Source organism: Juglans regia, chromosome 6 (assembly GCF_001411555.2).
Source record: "Juglans regia cultivar Chandler chromosome 6, Walnut 2.0, whole genome shotgun sequence".
In the NCBI taxonomy this organism is placed as follows: domain Eukaryota; kingdom Viridiplantae; phylum Streptophyta; class Magnoliopsida; order Fagales; family Juglandaceae; genus Juglans; species Juglans regia.
The window spans coordinates 1,681,807-1,699,428 of record NC_049906.1 but is presented as its reverse complement, the minus strand read 5'-3'; the positions used below and the strand labels follow the sequence as shown (position 1 = coordinate 1,699,428).

Below are 17,622 nucleotides of genomic sequence, written 5' to 3'. Positions count from 1 at the left end.
TAAATGAATTTGAAGTATCTATATTTGATTTGGAACCTTTAGAAGTATATATATTGGATTTGAAAAATTTATTAGTATTATTAAAGTTGATTATCATGTAACAGAAGTTAATCCCTTGGACCTCTGGGATGAGGGTGTTACAATATATATCTCTCTTGGTTGGCAGTTCACTTACTGATATTTGGTAACTTTCACTGGTTGCGGTTGGTTAGTGTTCACTGGTGGTTTTGGATTTTTCGGCTGTTGGTGGGCAGTGGGCTCTCTGTTTTTAACCAGGGTGGCGGACGGACCAATTCGCCCCTTGACACTCGGATGGGGACCCGACCACGTGTTGCGAGGCCGAATTGCGGCGGGAAACTTCAAATACCGAACCTACTTACTATAAAATAATAAACTTAAAAACAGAAAAGGTTCAAACTTTCAGACCGTTGCTCTTCCTTCCCCGGCAATCTTTGTTTTCTGGGTCTGATGAATCTTCCCTTGCACTCTTCTTCCTTTTCTAATTCCCATACCATTCTATAAATGATCTATCAGACTCCCACAAATCATATCTTCTACATATTCGACGAAACTCTTCACTGATCCATCAAACAGATCACAAAAATTCATCCTCAAAGTTCCTCTTTTCGCAGTGACAAAATGCATGTGGTGAAAAGGGACGGGAGCCAAGAACCGTTTCACTTTGAAAAGATCACGGCCCGGGTGAAGAAGCTGAGTTACGGGCTCAACGTCGAGCATTGCGATCCTGTTCTTGTCACGCGGAAGGTCTGTGCTGGGCTCTACGAGGGTGTCACAACCATCCAACTCGATGAATTGGCTGCGGAAACTGCGGCTGCCATGACCACGAACCACCCCGATTATGCTTTGGTAGGTATTCGTTTTTAGTTTTGCTGTATGGATTTCGTGATATATGAGTATCAACGTATCATCATTAATTTGATAACCATGCATGCGGTGTAAGAATTTCTACGTGCTTATTTTTGCGTGCATTGGAACTTGATCAGTTGGCCGCAAGAATCGCTGTTTCGAATCTGCATAAGAACACGAAGGAGACTTTTTCAGAGACGTGAGTGTTCTATGTGACTATTTTGTTACTTGTATAATTTGATCTGATTGTTCTAATTTGAAGAACCTTTTTTTTATAAGTAATAGTTTTGAAGAATTTTTTGGATTGGAAAAACGTTATATAGCGAAAGGACTTGAATTATGTGCATGGATGATGCAGGATAAAGGTCATGTACGACTATTTTGATAAGAGGTCTGGGCAGAAGAGTTCTCTTATTGCTTATGATGTATATGAAATAATCATGAAGGTACTCCCAAACGTGTTTGTTTGTTACAAACTCCAAATTGGTTCCTTGGCTTCAGATGGCTCTCTAACTTATAGCCATGACCCATCAATCTAACTTATTGCCATTTGATTTGCAACTTCTTCTTCTCCTTCTCCTTCTTCAACGTTTCTAGTAATTCTAGTTATTGCTTACTTTGACAAGTTTCTCAAACTCAACCAAACATTAGTCCCAACTGTTTTAGCAAGACTCAATATCATTATTATTCTGACGAAGATGTTGGACTAAGGGTTCTACATATGCATTTCTCTATGAATGTGTATTTATTCATCATTCGTGCCATTGAAGAATGTATATTTCTTGGTTTCAGAATGCTGCACGCCTGGACAGTGAGATAAACTATGACAGAGATTTTGACTACGATTATTTTGGCTTCAAAACTCTTGAGAGGTCATATCTTTTAAAGGTTGATGGGAAGGTTGTGGAAAGGCCTCAGCACATGTTAATGAGAGTTGCTGTTGGTATCCACAAAGATGACATGGACTCTGTTCTTAAGACATACCATTTGATGTCTCAGCGTTGGTTCACTCATGCTACCCCTACCCTTTTTAATGCAGGAACTCCACAGCCCCAAGTATGTTCTTGCAGTTTCGGTTTTCCTCCTCCTGTTAATCACGATGTTCATTTTTTCTGAGAATAAAAACACAATTTATTTTTACACACTCTCTTCCCTGGGTGTATCCTTTCTTACTTTCAGTTCTCCTGAAATATGATATGGCAGTTGAGTAGCTGCTTTCTTGTGTGTATGAAAGATGATAGCATTCAGGGAATATTTGATACCTTGAAGGAATGTGCTGTTATTAGCAAATCAGCTGGAGGAATTGGTTTCTCTGTTCATAATATCCGTGCAACAGGCAGCTACATTTGTGGGACAAATGGGACTTCTAATGGCATTGTTCCTATGCTTCGTGTGTTTAATGACACTGCTCGTTATGTTGATCAAGGGGGAGGAAAGAGAAAGGGTATTCTTGCAAAACCTTACAGACACGGACACACACAACCATACAGGCACATTGTGTAATGGAAATACGATAACTTTGGTTTCATTTTTCAGGTGCTTTCACTGTATACTTGGAGCCATGGCATCCTGATGTCTTTGAGTTTTTAGATCTTAGAAAGAACCATGGGAAGGTACTTTTGAGTCAATTCATGAGCTTTATAATTGTCAATCAAAGAATGCCCTTTCTACAAAATCATCCGTAATCTAAGCTGTGATATATGCTGGTCTACCCAGTAGTACTCTCTCTGTCTCTCTCTAAATTAGTATTGTTGTTTTCTTTTATTTTTGTCATACAATTATAATTCTCATTTGGTTTGAAGGAAGAATATCGGGCTCGAGATCTATTTTATGCTCTTTGGATACCTGACCTCTTTATGGAAAGAGTGCGAGGTGATGGACAATGGTCTTTGTTTTGCCCAAATGAGGCTCCCGGTTTGGCTGATTATTGGGGAGAAGAATTTGACAATTTGTACACCCAATATGAAAAGGAGGTAAATTTTATTATCTGCCATCCGCCATACTGTTTCAGAATTTGATATTTGCTTTGGAAGCGACAATCAGGTCATTTTGTTTGTAAACTCAGGGAAGGGCAAAGAAGGTTATATCTTCTAGGAAACTCTGGTTTGAGATCTTAAATTCCCAGATTGAAACTGGAACTCCTTTTATGCTTTTCAAGGTACATGACAAACACAAGCATTTCACCGTTTAAGAATCTTTCATATTGGTTTCTTGATTCTTTTTCTTCTCCCTCTCCAAGGATTCTTGTAATAGGAAAAGTAACCAACAGAATCTGGGCACCATCAAAGCCTCAAACCTCTGCACTGAGGTCATTGAGTTCTCAAGTCCGACTGAAACTGCAGTTTGCAATTTGGCATCCATTGCTTTACCTCGATATGTGAGGGATGAGGTCAGTCTCTCATTTATTGTTTCAGGTTACTTTGTTTTCCTTTCATTACCATGTTAGTTAATGCCTTTTATTTTGTTTTCTTAGGGAGCTCCTATTGAGTCACACTCGTCTAAGCTTGTTGGAAGTAGGGATTCAAAGAACCGATATTTTGACTTTGACAAACTCGCAGAGGTCTGATTTTTAACAAACAAGTCCATGTACAAAGCTTCTCTATCTGTTATGCGCACTTTTATAAAGGCTGTAAATGGAAATTTGTATATGGTTACCCACCCTATATTTCTTGTCTTTGTACAACAACGCAATACTATTGTATCTCAGGAAGTTAAAATTTTCATTTTGTTTCTCTATATGTTCTGACAGGTTACTAGAGTAGTTACTGCAAATCTCAACAAAGTCATTGATATAAACTACTACCCCATTGAAACTGCAAAAAGGTCAAATTTACGACACAGGCCAATGGGCATTGGAGTTCAAGGTCTTGCTGATACCTTCATCCTGCTTGGTATGGCATTTGATTCACCAGAGGTATTAGCTCTCATCTGACATGCTTGTTTTAGCTTAACTTTAGTTTTTTTTTCTAGATTCAGTATGTTGATATGTCTTGCAGGCCTCACAGCTCAACAAAGACATATTTGCAACCATATACTACCATGCGCTGAAAGCTTCTTCTGAGTTAGCTTCAAAAGATGGCCCTTATGAGACCTATCATGGGAGTCCTCTGAGCAAGGTATGTATTGTTGACTCAGTTTATTTTAATTTTTGTGGTTTCTTCAATTCTGCCCAATATGTTCCTTTTGTGGTGCATATGTTGGCTTTAAATCAGATCTCACCCTCTTTTTCGGATAATACCGAGTTTTTCCTGTATGAGCCTTCTTTCTCTGAAAAGAAAATGGGAAACTAATTGTTAAAAAATTTTGTTTTTATTTTACTTTTCTTTTTTCCTCATTATTTCAGTTCATCTTTTATGATTCAAGTAAATTGCCTACGGCATGGAATTTTGCAACCCTCACCTGTCAACTTTTATTTTGATGCATGTGTTGTGCCTGGAGATATCACCTCAAGCTATGGCATCCTTTTTTCCCTTTAGGGAGTTCTTCAGGTGGACATGTGGGGTGTAACACCATCACCCCGTTGGGATTGGGCTGCACTTAGGGAAATGATCTCACAAAATGGAGTAAGAAACTCCCTTCTTGTAGCACCTATGCCCACTGCTTCAACCAGTCAGATTCTTGGAAACAATGAGTGTTTTGAACCTTATACCTCCAACATTTACACTCGCAGAGTTTTAAGGTGTGGTTTTACTTATTTACTGCTTCCTCTAATTAGTGGCTTAGCCATTGTCTGCCATCTAACCCGTTACCCCCTCAGTGGTGAATTTGTTGTAGTGAACAAACACCTACTTCATGATTTAACGGAAATGGGTCTTTGGTCTGATGCGCTTAAGAATAAGATGATATATGAGAATGGCTCGGTTTTGAAGATCCTTGAGATTCCTGAGGAGCTGAAAGCTATCTACAAGTATTTCTATTTTCTTTTTGGTTATTTCAACAACTATGCTAAAATCTTGGTCTGATGCTAAGGCAGTGTTGCTACATATCAGGACTGTGTGGGAAATAAAGCAAAAGACATTGGTTGACATGGCTGCTGATCGTGGATGCTACATTGATCAGAGTCAGAGTCTGAATATTTACATGGACCAACCCGATCCGGGGAAGCTAACTTCCCTGCATTTTTATGCTTGGTGTAAGGTATCAACTTTTTACAATGTTTGTAAGTCATATGTAATATATTTCTTTGGATCTCATGAGTCTACCCTAATACGGAGTTTCCCACGTTTCATCCTCTAATTGATTTGTGGTTGTTCCAACTGAGTAGAGTGTGTATATATATATATATATATAATATATATATATATATATATATATACACATATACTATTGATTCTAATAATTTTTCCCCCACTTGCAAGGGTCTGAAAACGGGAATGTATTATCTGAGAACACGTGCTGCAGCTGATGCTATCAAGTTCACTGTTGATACCTCTGCTCTTAACAATGTAATTTATACTTCTTAAGGTTATGAACACGTGCTGCACCTTAATATTTTAAGCTGCCAATGTATTTCCATATCTTGAATGGAACTACTGCCAAAAAAAGAGCCATCACGACAAACTATAAACTACTTGAGAAAATCACACGATGCTATCATTTCAGTTTATCACAGCCCACTTGTGATGACTTCTTTTCTAATATGGTGAAACAGGAGAATGCTAGAAGGGTCGATGCTGATAGTGATGCCAATGTCACACAGGCGGTATGTTCCTTGCAGAATCGAGAAGAGTGCATGGGTTGTGGAAGTTAAGGTTTCCTGCAAAAAGTACCCAAACGTTGTTCTTCCCAATGAGAAGTGAGAGAACTGCTTTTTGGCAATTATCTTAGTGCAATTATCTTAAGAGTGGAGTGTTATAAGTTTATATTTGTTCCGTCCTCGTCCTAGCTTAGTTTAATATACTTGTGTTTCCTTCTTTGAGCGTTTAACTGGCTATTGTTATAGTCTTTTCTAATGGGGGTTTAGAAATTGAGAACTGCAAGAACAAGTATGTATGTGGAAGAGATTTTCTCAGCAGCATATGAAAGGAATGCTCTCTATTCCTGTTTAGTTGCCTTATCTAATTATAAAGACTGTTTCTCATCTCTTGTTCAATGCCTGTGCAGTAAAGCATTTTTCGTAATTTGTATTAGAGGCTTTGGCTGATTATTGTGATCCTGACTTGAGGAACCCTAAACACCCAGGTTCAAGTTTTTATATTTTGGAGTTTGATTGATGGTTCTTGTTATAGACCTTGGACCCTGATTGAACATATTTGCTTTTGATCAGATGTGGATGGTTGTAAAGGGGGGGCTTTATTTGGGAAAATGGCAATTTTTTCTTTTAACAAATTGGGAGCCTTTTGAATTTATATCTTAGGGTGCAGCAATTTTCACATAAATGCTGAAATTTAAATTTTTAATCTTTGGGGTCTAACTGGGTAGGGTTTTGGAGTCTGTTATCTAATGTATGGTTCAAATTATTATTATTATTATTATTTTAACGAAAGGAGGACGACATCTCCACATTTATTAAAAAAATACGTATTCAGGCGGAGGAATCATCATAATTACAACAATAAAACTCAATCCAGAAAGTCACAACCATCCAAAATTCCAAACGTCAATTCTATCCATACGTATAAGTCCCTTAAGTCTATCCGGACCAAAATCTTCACCAAAAAAATCCCAAATTGCGTCATTAGCCCCATGTTTTGCTTAAAATCTGCTACCATATATGGTCCAAATTATTTTGTTTAGCATCAAGAGTTATTATGGTTATTTGAAATGTTATATCAACCAATAATTGGAATCTTGACTGCTGGTTTTGAGTTTCGCTAAAACCCTAGAAAGTGTGATGCTTTCTTTCACCAAGTGAGTTTTCTAGCAAACCTATTGCAGTGATAGTCAATACTTATACGAACCCTTGCTTCCCCCAAAACAATTTTATCAATTCCCAGTACTTTTACAAGCCCTAACCCATGATTTCCTACACCCTAGAATCTCCCCTTGATATCTTACATTAAAGTTAATTGCATTTAACTATCATTGTAAATGAATAGAGCTTATTATTTCCTTTTATGGGTTTTCTTAGTAAATATAAACTTAACAAACATTATCAAATTCGAATGAAGTAGATTTCTCTACGTACGCCTCTCTTCTCCTAGCCTCTCACTTATGGAAAGAGATGCTGAAAAGTTTGTTTATGCACAGGGGTTTTAGAGTTTGTTCTCAGCACTGTGGCCTATCACTTTAGATTTGTAAGAATGACTTTGACCTGATCTGAATTATGTAAAAGTTAGAAAACTTTTTTCTTACGTTGGGTTGACATTTATGGATTTGAGTCATTTATTGTGAAATCATAACATGAATTTTAAGTTGTTTAACTTATCAAAAAAAAAAAAAATGAAGTTTAACGATATGATATCATCAAAGATGGTTAATAGAATAGCTGCAAAAATATCTGTTAATTTCATTTTTGGGTTGAGTTTTAGTATGCTTGTTAGTCATTCCAATGGTTAGATGTTGCAATGATAGATGAGAGGATGAGTTATAGATGTGAAGGACGATTTTCTGCAGAGCTTGTGGAGAATGATTTGATGGCGATTGCAAACTGATCTATGAAGAAATTTATGAACTTAACTCATCTCATAAAAACGGTTCTACAAGAGAATATTACGTATTCCTTATAAATATGCTTAAGACCTTATTCACAGGACATGTGAGATTATTTCTCAACACCCTCCCTCACGTGCAGGCTAGTATTTTTTTCTGATTCTTGTCACAAGATAAGTATTGTGGGCTCTCTCATTCATCATGTGACAGACTTTAATACCATGAAAAAATTTATGGACTTAACTCATCTCATAAAGTCGGTTCTACGAGAGATAATTATTTATTTTTTATAAACATGTCTAAAATTTTATCTACAAGTAATTTGTGATTATTTCTCAACGGTCCATATAAAGGTTTTCTTTCATCAGTTATAAACTGCTTGTACAAACTTGATGGTTTTGGTACAATCACCTTATCATTTGTGGTTTGGAGCCATTTTGTTTGAGTCAAAAGTGATGAGTAAAATATGAGTACGAGGGGAAGAATTTGGTACAGTCAAAAAAGCTTACGGGTAGTCGTATTCCTTGGAATCTTGGACTCCTGTGAAACCAGTGCAGCCTCTTGTATATGTACTCTAATGTCTTTGTCAGGGATATACTTTGAGAGTAAAGCTAGCCTACCCCTTCAAGTGACCGCTAATGTAAAGTTAATATTTTTTTTTTCTAATTTTTTTATTTATATTTTTTTATCATTTTCAAATATTTTTAAAAAATATAAAAAATACATCAATATATTAAAAATTATTATTATTATTATTACAGAGCGATCAAATATAGAGGTAGAGTAGCTTTTTCCATACTTTGATTGGCTGATAAAAAAAAATAAAAAATTCTTAACCGAAGAAATAAAGTGTATCTTTTGACTTGATTAGGATTAGGATGTTCCTTCTTGACACATGGTTGTCATTGACTGGTGGAGTCCGGCCAACTCCATTTATCTACTGAAGATAGATAGTTTTCGGGCATGTGGAAATAAATGTCTGCAGGATGTAGAGGATGATCAGCAGCTTCAGAAGTGGGTAAACGCGGTCTGAATTGGTTCCTGGTTTTAGAAACTGGTTTACTACATGTCCCAAACGACTATATAAAACATGAACTTATAGTCGATGTTGAATTTTTGTGACATTTCTAAATTGGAATGATATAAGTTTGATTTGTGAAGGAATTTTGGTGATTTTGCCAGAAAGGTGAAATTGTAGAGTTGCCATTTTGCTTTATTGTGTAACTACGTAGTCTTTCAAGTGCTCCAATGGTGGATGTACCAGAAGAGTGCTAGCTGCACCCATCTGGTCCTCGAGTTCTTTTATGGTTGGTTATTGCCTAATTTTCACAAACTGACCGTATTATAGCAGAGCATCTGAATGTCATGCAGAAGTTTACAAGTTCAATATGCCTTTTCACTTCAAGCAGTGTTCATTGGGAAGTGAGCTAGGAGATTTGGGAGGATATCATTAAGATAAGCCAAGATTTATTCATCATGTTTATAGAGAAGTCTATCAAATTGCAGATGCATTGGCCAAGCAAGCAGCAAGAGGCATTCGATGAGACTATCATGTGTGAAATCACCCACTTATTCCAAAAGTTTAAGCTGATAGGAAGAGATAGATTTTATTATTTATTTCATATCTTAACACTTCTCCCTCACGTGTGGGCCAGACTCTCTCTTAATGGATAGCTCAACACGTGAAATATTTAATTAAATGAGATAAAGTATAGAATCATGCAAGGTTCGAATTCCGAACTTCTACTCTGATACTATGTGAAATCACTACTTATTCCAAAAATATAAGTTAATAGAAATAAGTAGATTTTATTATTTATTTCATATCTTAACATCCTGTACATCATCACATTCCGAGAGAAGTTAAGGTTAGTTAAGAGCTTCTTTGTTAGCATTGTAAATGAATAGTTTCTTATTTGTTTTGTTATTTTGTCTAGTTTTACACAAGGTACCTTGGTTTTTGGACTTTTATTTTACTTGTAAGCACCAAGGTACTCACTTGTTATCAAGGTATTCATTCTTCTACTAAAAGTGAGGGTAACTAATAAATTGTGATTCCTTCTTCTTCTTCTTAAATAAAAAAAAGTGTACTAAGATTGTTGCACTCAGAAGGAGGAAAAACTTGTATCATTTCTTATCATTAATTTATGGAAATCTCTTATTGCTCTTTATTTCCATTTTTCTACTGGAAATTATGCATTATTCTCTTTTTTAGATGTTCAATGCAGTTTATGTTCTAAATGCATTGTTTCAGCCTACTTGTTTTTATAATTTTTGGTTTTGTAGCTTAGGAATTACTTGGATGATGACCAAGAATATTCAAATTCTGTCCAATGTTTGTACAACATGGACCCTGAATTATTAAAGTTTAGTACAATTTTGAATTATTCTAGAATTCTGCAGTCAATCAATAGATCTTTTGGAAAGATTATAGTAAATGATAAAGGAATGAAACTGGTGTAGTCTACACCCACTTCCTAAGGTGAGCAGATACTATATGTCTGCTATGCCAAAATGATGTAAAAGTAGAACATTATTCTAACCCTATTCAACAAGTAAAGCAATGTCAGGACAAACTTGCAACACTAAATTTGAAAAAAGTAATGATTTTTTTATGCAAGTTGATACTTGAGTTTTGGTAGGTATTCAAGATAAGCTCAAACACTTTCTCATCTTATTTCTGTGTTCTTTTTCCCTTGGTTTCTAAAGATTTAGGTTTCCATAATCACTTTTTTTTGGTCATAGGAAATAATTAAACAAAGCTCCATGCTGCTGTTTCTGTTTTCTATAGAGTCAAAGCTCATATAGTTGAACTAATTTTTTAACTCGTTTAGATAATAAGATAAAATGAGATAAAATAAAATCGTTTTTATATCTAAACGGAGCCTGAATATCTGATCAAACCTCCATATTTTTTTCAATGAATTAGGATAAAAAAAGTTAGAAGGGTTTAAAATAGATAATTTTTTAGAGTAAAATGAACCCCTCTCTCTCTCTTTTACATATATATAAAGGAAAGTAAATTTTTTTTTTCCTTTCCTCATCAGCAACGATGAGTAAAGATAAAGGTGGAGAAAGGGAATATTTCTTTTAGAAAGAAAGAAATTCTGAAAATCGATTAGTCTATATTCTTTTGTAAATTTCCCAAGAGTCATGTCATGTCACATGACAAGTACAGACATTGATCCTAGAAAACCAAAAAAATCAAGAAAATTATAAAAAAAAAATGAAATAATAATAATAATGATAAAAGGAAAAAAGAGAGAGAGAGAAAAGCTTGATGGGTATGGAGTGATCATTTCCTCCCATTTGTGTCAGGAAATTAAAATAAAATGACATATAAAAAACCTGTTTTTTCTGCTCGATGGACAAAATCTTTTTAATTATTCTTAACTGTTCAAAAATTACAGACAAATTGTAAGGAATGTGGACCATTAGGTCAAGTGTGCCAACTTGATACCTTCTTTTAGGTATATATTCTTCGAGAAAATCACACCACCCTTGATCGTGATCTGCATAATAAGCCAAAACAAGAATAATCTAATCCTAATAACATAATCCAAATTAATTATTAGAAGAATACTAGGTAAAATGCTGTGTTGCGCAGCTTCCAGTCATGATCTGATCTGTCGCTGTTACCAAACATGCATGCTATTTTCGGTCACTCCTTTATTTATTTATTTTATTTTTAATTTGATAATTTGATAAAATTTGATAAATATATATTTATAAAAAAATAATATTTATAGTCATAATATATATAAATGTTTCATATTTATTTTAAAAATAATAAATAAATATAAAATTTACATAAAAAAAATTAAATTTTTAATAATAACTTTCACTCATTGTTAATAAGAATGCAGGAAGCAGGAAGCAGGAAGCTTAAACAGTCCATAACTGTATATATTATTGATCATGGGTTGGCGTGCAGCCGTGTTTTGTGGTGTGTCCATAAAGTCTTGTACATATATAAATATATATATATATATATATATATATATATATATATATATATATATTTCTTTTTTATGGTTTTCGTCTTTTGAGGTCTAGACTTTGAACCTGATCTTCTTCTGGCCATTCTCCACCAACCCACGATCGAGGTCAGCCAAAATCCCATTTCCATTTTGTCCTTTTTTTTTTTTTTTCTAATCATTTCTGCTTTGATTAAAAATCTACACAAATTTTTATATGAATAAATCTTTTTCACACATTACTGTGTAAAGAAGTCCCAACACACCTAATTTGTTGGGATGAAAAAAAAAATTATGAAATATGTATTGTGACTTTCAGCTGATGCGCAGCACAGTCCTTTATATATATATATATATATATATATATATATATAACTCAATTTTATTTTTCTTACTTATAAAAAAATATTTAGAACTCAACTTTAGCTCTTCGTGCCTTGAGGGGACTACTTATAAATATATGGCATACGTAAACTGTTAGCTGTGCATGCCATAGATATTAAGGCAAACACATGATCTTCTGATAAAAATGCTCGAAAAATTATATATATATATGGTATAGATAATTCATTAATATTCCTTTCTTATCTTCTATCTTTTTTATTCTTCCAATATTAGATAAGTATCCAATGTCAAGTTGGAACAAGACTTCTCATGCATGCGTTCTCGTGATCAGTATTGAAACCAAAAATGCTCAATCGATTTCATTGGTTCATCTATATATATATATATATATATATATAGTTAGTGACATCAATATTAATGGGGTTGGGTTCGAGATTATCTTTTTCCTAATTTTTTTTTTCTTTATTTTATAAGAGAAGAAAAAAAATAATAATTTAATTTTTGGGTCCTACTAGTAGGCAGTTCCCACTAGAGATGCATAATATATATATATATATATATGTTTTATAATACTCACTTTTTATTGAAGTTGATGTCTCTCATGATCATGTTTTCTAGTACTATATATATTGCAGCTTATGCTCGATCCTCAATGTAATTATGATTCGAGTGTGTAAATGAACAGAAGTTACAAGTTGCAAGTACTACTTGTGATGATCAAATTAATGATCATGATTTTGATATGCTTCTTTTCTTTTTAAGATGATGATGATTATTATTGCTATTAATTGCTTTGATCAATGAACCCAATAATATTGATAAGACATTAATAATACTGATAAAAAAAAAACGTTGTAGTAATATTAATTAATGGATTTGCCGAAAATCATGTCTCTTGTTCGATAGTGTAAGATGATATATATATGATGTGCTTTAGTACCTACCTAGCTAGGGCATGCTTAATTGCTTTTTATTTTTGTTACAAGTTACTCTCCATTTGTTATCATTAACCCTAATTTTTATTTGCCACTCATACGTACTTAGTAGATTCTCGCTACAAAAAAAAAAAATGCTTATTTTCAGTCAGTTATATGTTATGAAAATGATAGTATTTTTATTAAATGAGTTCATTTTCACTATAAATAATATAAATAATCATTCTTACTGTAAATAACTCGTAACAAAGATGTTATTACGGTATTTGAGGACTCAAATAACATTAAAGCAGTTTAATTGGCACCTTGATGTCGACAATGAATTAAGCATATATATCCTAGCTAGCTAGGATTGACATGAAGATGATCTAGCTAGCTAGGTCATAAGGATTCAGTTCTTCATTCATCATGTACAGGACCTGATGTTGACCCCTCAACTAGATGATGATCTCTACCCCTTTAAGATATTGCAAGTTTGTAGAAAGACACGCGTCTTTTGGCTTTCTATACATTAAAGCAGATCATGGAGCTTCCAGCTAAAATATTGTACGTGTCGCAACTTAACTAATTTCTACTGTTCTTGAAGTTTCTTGCTATATATATCTTCTTTAATGATCTGTATATAATATCTTCGATCGATACGAATTCTGATCATGACTATATATTTGGACTGCATTCTTAATTTCTCCATCGTTATCCTTTTTGTCAGATTGTTAAAAAGTTTATGCTATATTTAATTATATTTGCAAGAAAATATATAGAATTATGCCAAACATTACGCTACTTAATTACCTTTCATTACGAGTTATTAATTGATATATGGTTAATTTCTAGAGATTTATATATATATATATATATATACAGAAATTTTATTTGTAATCTTTATTAATAAGGACTATATGTACAAACTCTTTATTAAATAGAAAAAAATACTATTTTGATAAAGATATTATTGTAATTTTGAAAAAATTTAAAGACAAAATTAATTAGACTTGCAATGCAATCCCTATTTTAAGATTGTACGTTTACGTATAGGAGCATTGGTGTTAGACTAGCCAAATTTCAGTCAAGTCTAAATTTTGATTAAATTTTTTTTAAAATCAACTACATTAGACTAGTCAAATCACTTCAAGTCAAATTATGAGTTATAGTAAATGGAAAATAAAAGTCATATTTGATGAGCTACTATTCACCAACCAAAAGAATATTTTATTAAAAAGTATTTCATTTCTCTTCCTTTTCTTCTTCATGTTAAATAATTTATTTGAATAGTAAAAATTAAATTATTAATTAATATATGAAGTGTATTTATAAAATATAAAAAAAAATTATTAAAATAGATAATATTATATTATTATTTTAACTTTAAAATAGTTAATCCAACATGGATTATAAACCTATTCAAAGTCAAAATCTCGAGTTTTAGTCAAAATTTAGATATTGCCATTAATGCTCTTGTACCTATAATGTTATTGTTTATAATGTTTGACTGTCGGCATGATTAAGCTAAGATGATAATTAATATAATCATTTCTAGGGACATGAATAACATGAAGAATATCATCGTAATTAATTTAATTAGAACTAATTAGCATCGGTCGTCTAATATTCCAAGGATATTTAAATTTTAAGTAATGATAAACGTACAAGGATATTTAAATTTTAAGTAATGATAAACGTACATACGCACAACATTTTTCACATTAATTAACTTTATACAACCATATTTTAAAATGAGGATATTTATAAAATAATGTTATTTTTATAAAATAGGATTGTCTAAATGGTTGTGTATATATGTGTGTGTACATGGGTAATTAAAAGCTTTGAGAACATTCTCATGTCGACCGACCTTGTGAATCTGAATTATTCCTTCCACCTGAATAAATTATAATGATCAAATAGCCTACAAGCCTGACCTCCATAACCATTTCAAGGTTGTATTTTCTTGAACAAATTATATAATATAAGAAAAATAATTGAGGGATGACCCAAGCTGAGAATAAAGGGCAATAAACTTGCGCATCATGACGTTCTGCATGCATGAGATTCATATGCATCGAAGAAAAAAGAAAATTAAAAAAACAATGCATGTATTCAACGATGGCCATCTCATCTAGAGAATATGTTATTGAAATGTATAGCTAGGCTCCACATGCTGAATGGATTTCAAAAATATCTAGCTCACTTTTTAAGATATGTAAGTCTCACGTATTTTATTTAAAAAAAAATTAAGATCTTTCATTTTAAATTTTAAATTTTAACAAAAATGAATTAAAATGCACATATATATATATATATATACACATGAAGTAATCGAAGAATATCTCGATGGTTAATTAAACCTTAACTGAAGAAGATTATAAATTACATGATTATATATATATATTTTAAAATCTAAAGATATTTAATTAAGATCGTGTTGATAATTATTAAGAGGATCATGTCAAGTGTCAAACGCAGAGAATGACATTGTAGACTTTTTCTTGATCACTTTTTCAGATCTTTTGTGTTCTTCGAGTCAAAGGTACAAACAATAATACATGTCAATATCCATCCATATCATATATATATATATATATATATATATGTAACACTCAAGAGATCAAGAAGAAGAAGAACGTATGGTCAGTTAATTCCAGTATTTTGGGGGTAAATCATGGCTAGAAAAAGTTAAAAAAAAAAAAAAAAGCGGCTGATTTGGTTTGAGCAAATCGATTGTTAAGTTAGTGGATAAGGAGAATGCATTCAGAAAGAGGCTAGCTGATCTTGCGCATGTTGAAGATATATCATTGAGATTATCACATGCATATAGATTTTCCTTTCCCTTTCCAAAGATTGCACACAATAATTAATATGTGCATCAAATTAGGACACCAAAAAAAAAAGAAAAAGGAAAAAGCTGCATAAACATGCATGCATGCATATGTGGCTTTAATTTAATATTCCTATGTGAAAAAACAAGCTTAATTAATTGATGCAATTTGTTTTTGTGTACTAATTTAATACGTAGCTCGCCGACAAACAAAATGAAAGTTAACAGCGACATGCTTGGTGCAAGCATGAAAAGTAGAATTAATCGGGAGTAGAATTAATCGAGAGGTATGTGTCCCCAATATTATTACATGCGTACTTTTGTGATAGGATTTGGTTAGGCTCTTTGGGCATAAACATTTATATATATAGGGCTAAAAGTTGGTCGGTCTGGACTGAAGAAACCGACTGGCTCAGTCTGGATCGAACCGAGACTGAGACCAGTTGGTCTCGGTCCAGGAAATAGAAGATTGACAGTTTTCAGTCTGGTCCTGTGTTTTTCCACCCCAAACCGAACCAACCAAATAGTAAAAAAATAAAAAAAATTATATATGTTATTTATATAATAATTGTATAATTAATTATTTAATTTTCATTTAACCTATCACTATTTACAATATAAAATTTTAAATATGTAAATTGTAATTACAAATTAATATTAATGTAATTAATTGGGCCAGAACAACCAGACCAGACCAATAGCTGCCAGTCTAGTCCCGTCTCTATAGATGTTCGGTCCAGTCCGATTCGAGAAAAATGATAAACCAAAAATTTCGATCCATCACCTCCTAGACCGAATCTGACCAGGCCGATCGATTGACATCCCAGTGTATATATATATATATATATATATATATATATATATATATATAAACAAACTTCTTCTCGCTCACATATATTGCACAAAGCACACCGTATCATACAGTACTTTATCCATAAGGTTTTAAAAAACTATTTATTGAGCCTATCCATTCCAATCTTGATAACCTATTAATCCTATCTTCTGATGTTGCATCATGCGTACTGTCAAAAGCCATTACAAAAAATCTTCTATATTAATGGACTATAGCGTCATCAATTTTGTTGGTGTATACATACATATATGCGTGCGTGACCGCGCGATAAACATCTCTTCTAAATTATTAATATAGACGTACATGGTAACTTATAAATTAATAATGAAAATTGATGTTCACAGTTTTAAAACTGTATTTAATATTATTTTTTTAATAATATTATAATTTTAAAATACTTGAGATTTATAAAATAGTGATAATTTAGGTATAACATAAACTCTTTTAAGAAATCTAGGTTGGTAGGACCAGAAGTCTTACGAGACCTTAAATTTAAGATTTAAGAATAATATTAATATGTCCTCTCATTTTGATCTCATTTTAAAAGAAATATTATTTATTGATTAAAGAAGTAATTATTAATGTATTTATATATTTTTTTTATTTTTTTTAAAATGTTTAAAAAAATATATTAAGGACACACCAATTGATCAAATTAAAGAGGACTACCCTAAACTTAATATATAGGACATACCCTACATACCGATCGGTCTTTCCAAACTAAACCTACTGCATTCACGTGTGAGTTTCAACGTTGACCATTAATGTCAACATCGAAACTTACAGTCTTACATTACCATCCTCTCTCTCTCTCTCTCTCTCTCTCTCTCTCTCTCTCTCTCTCTCTCTCTCCATGTTTTTGTCTTTATCGGTTAGAGTAAGCAACTTGGGTAATCATTCCGAATCAGACCCTTCCACATCAATCTTGATAAGGCGAGACGACCCACCGATCGAATCGAAATCATACAAACAAACAAACAGACAAAACTGAGCTCCTAAGAATATTAAACTTCATGACCGAAAATAAATAATTCTATTTATAATTATAAAATAAGTAAACGTCGCTTAATCATTTTAAAAAAAATGAGATTTATTATTGAAAAATTAATTATTTTCATGTGAATCTCATATTTTATTTATTTATTTTATAACGATTACGCGACAGATACTCATTTCAAATCAATTTCAAATCAATCACATTAGCTTATTATTTTTTTAATTTTTTTTATAAAAAGTTAA

At 32.6% G+C, this 17,622-nt stretch overlaps 1 protein-coding gene across 2 annotated transcripts; it reads left to right on the top strand.

Moving 5' to 3' along the window:
- The first annotated feature begins 232 nt into the window (after positions 1-232).
- LOC109011399 (ribonucleoside-diphosphate reductase large subunit-like) lies at positions 233-5,959 on the top strand. 2 transcript variants are annotated; one of them, XM_018992584.2, is made up of 17 exons: positions 233-867; positions 1,005-1,066; positions 1,226-1,313; positions 1,660-1,923; positions 2,071-2,311; positions 2,404-2,480; positions 2,670-2,840; positions 2,933-3,025; positions 3,107-3,256; positions 3,341-3,427; positions 3,617-3,781; positions 3,864-3,983; positions 4,344-4,546; positions 4,625-4,774; positions 4,857-5,004; positions 5,226-5,312; positions 5,519-5,959. In XM_018992584.2, the coding sequence occupies exons 1-17, from the start codon at positions 640-642 to the stop codon at positions 5,615-5,617; spliced, it is 2,433 nt and encodes an 810-aa protein (XP_018848129.1). In that variant the 5' UTR covers positions 233-639; the 3' UTR covers positions 5,618-5,959. The 2 variants fall into 2 exon arrangements, with proteins under 2 accessions (XP_018848129.1, XP_035546425.1); XM_035690532.1 differs by lacking the exons at positions 1,005-1,066; positions 1,226-1,313.
- The last annotated feature ends 11,663 nt before the right edge of the window (positions 5,960-17,622 follow it).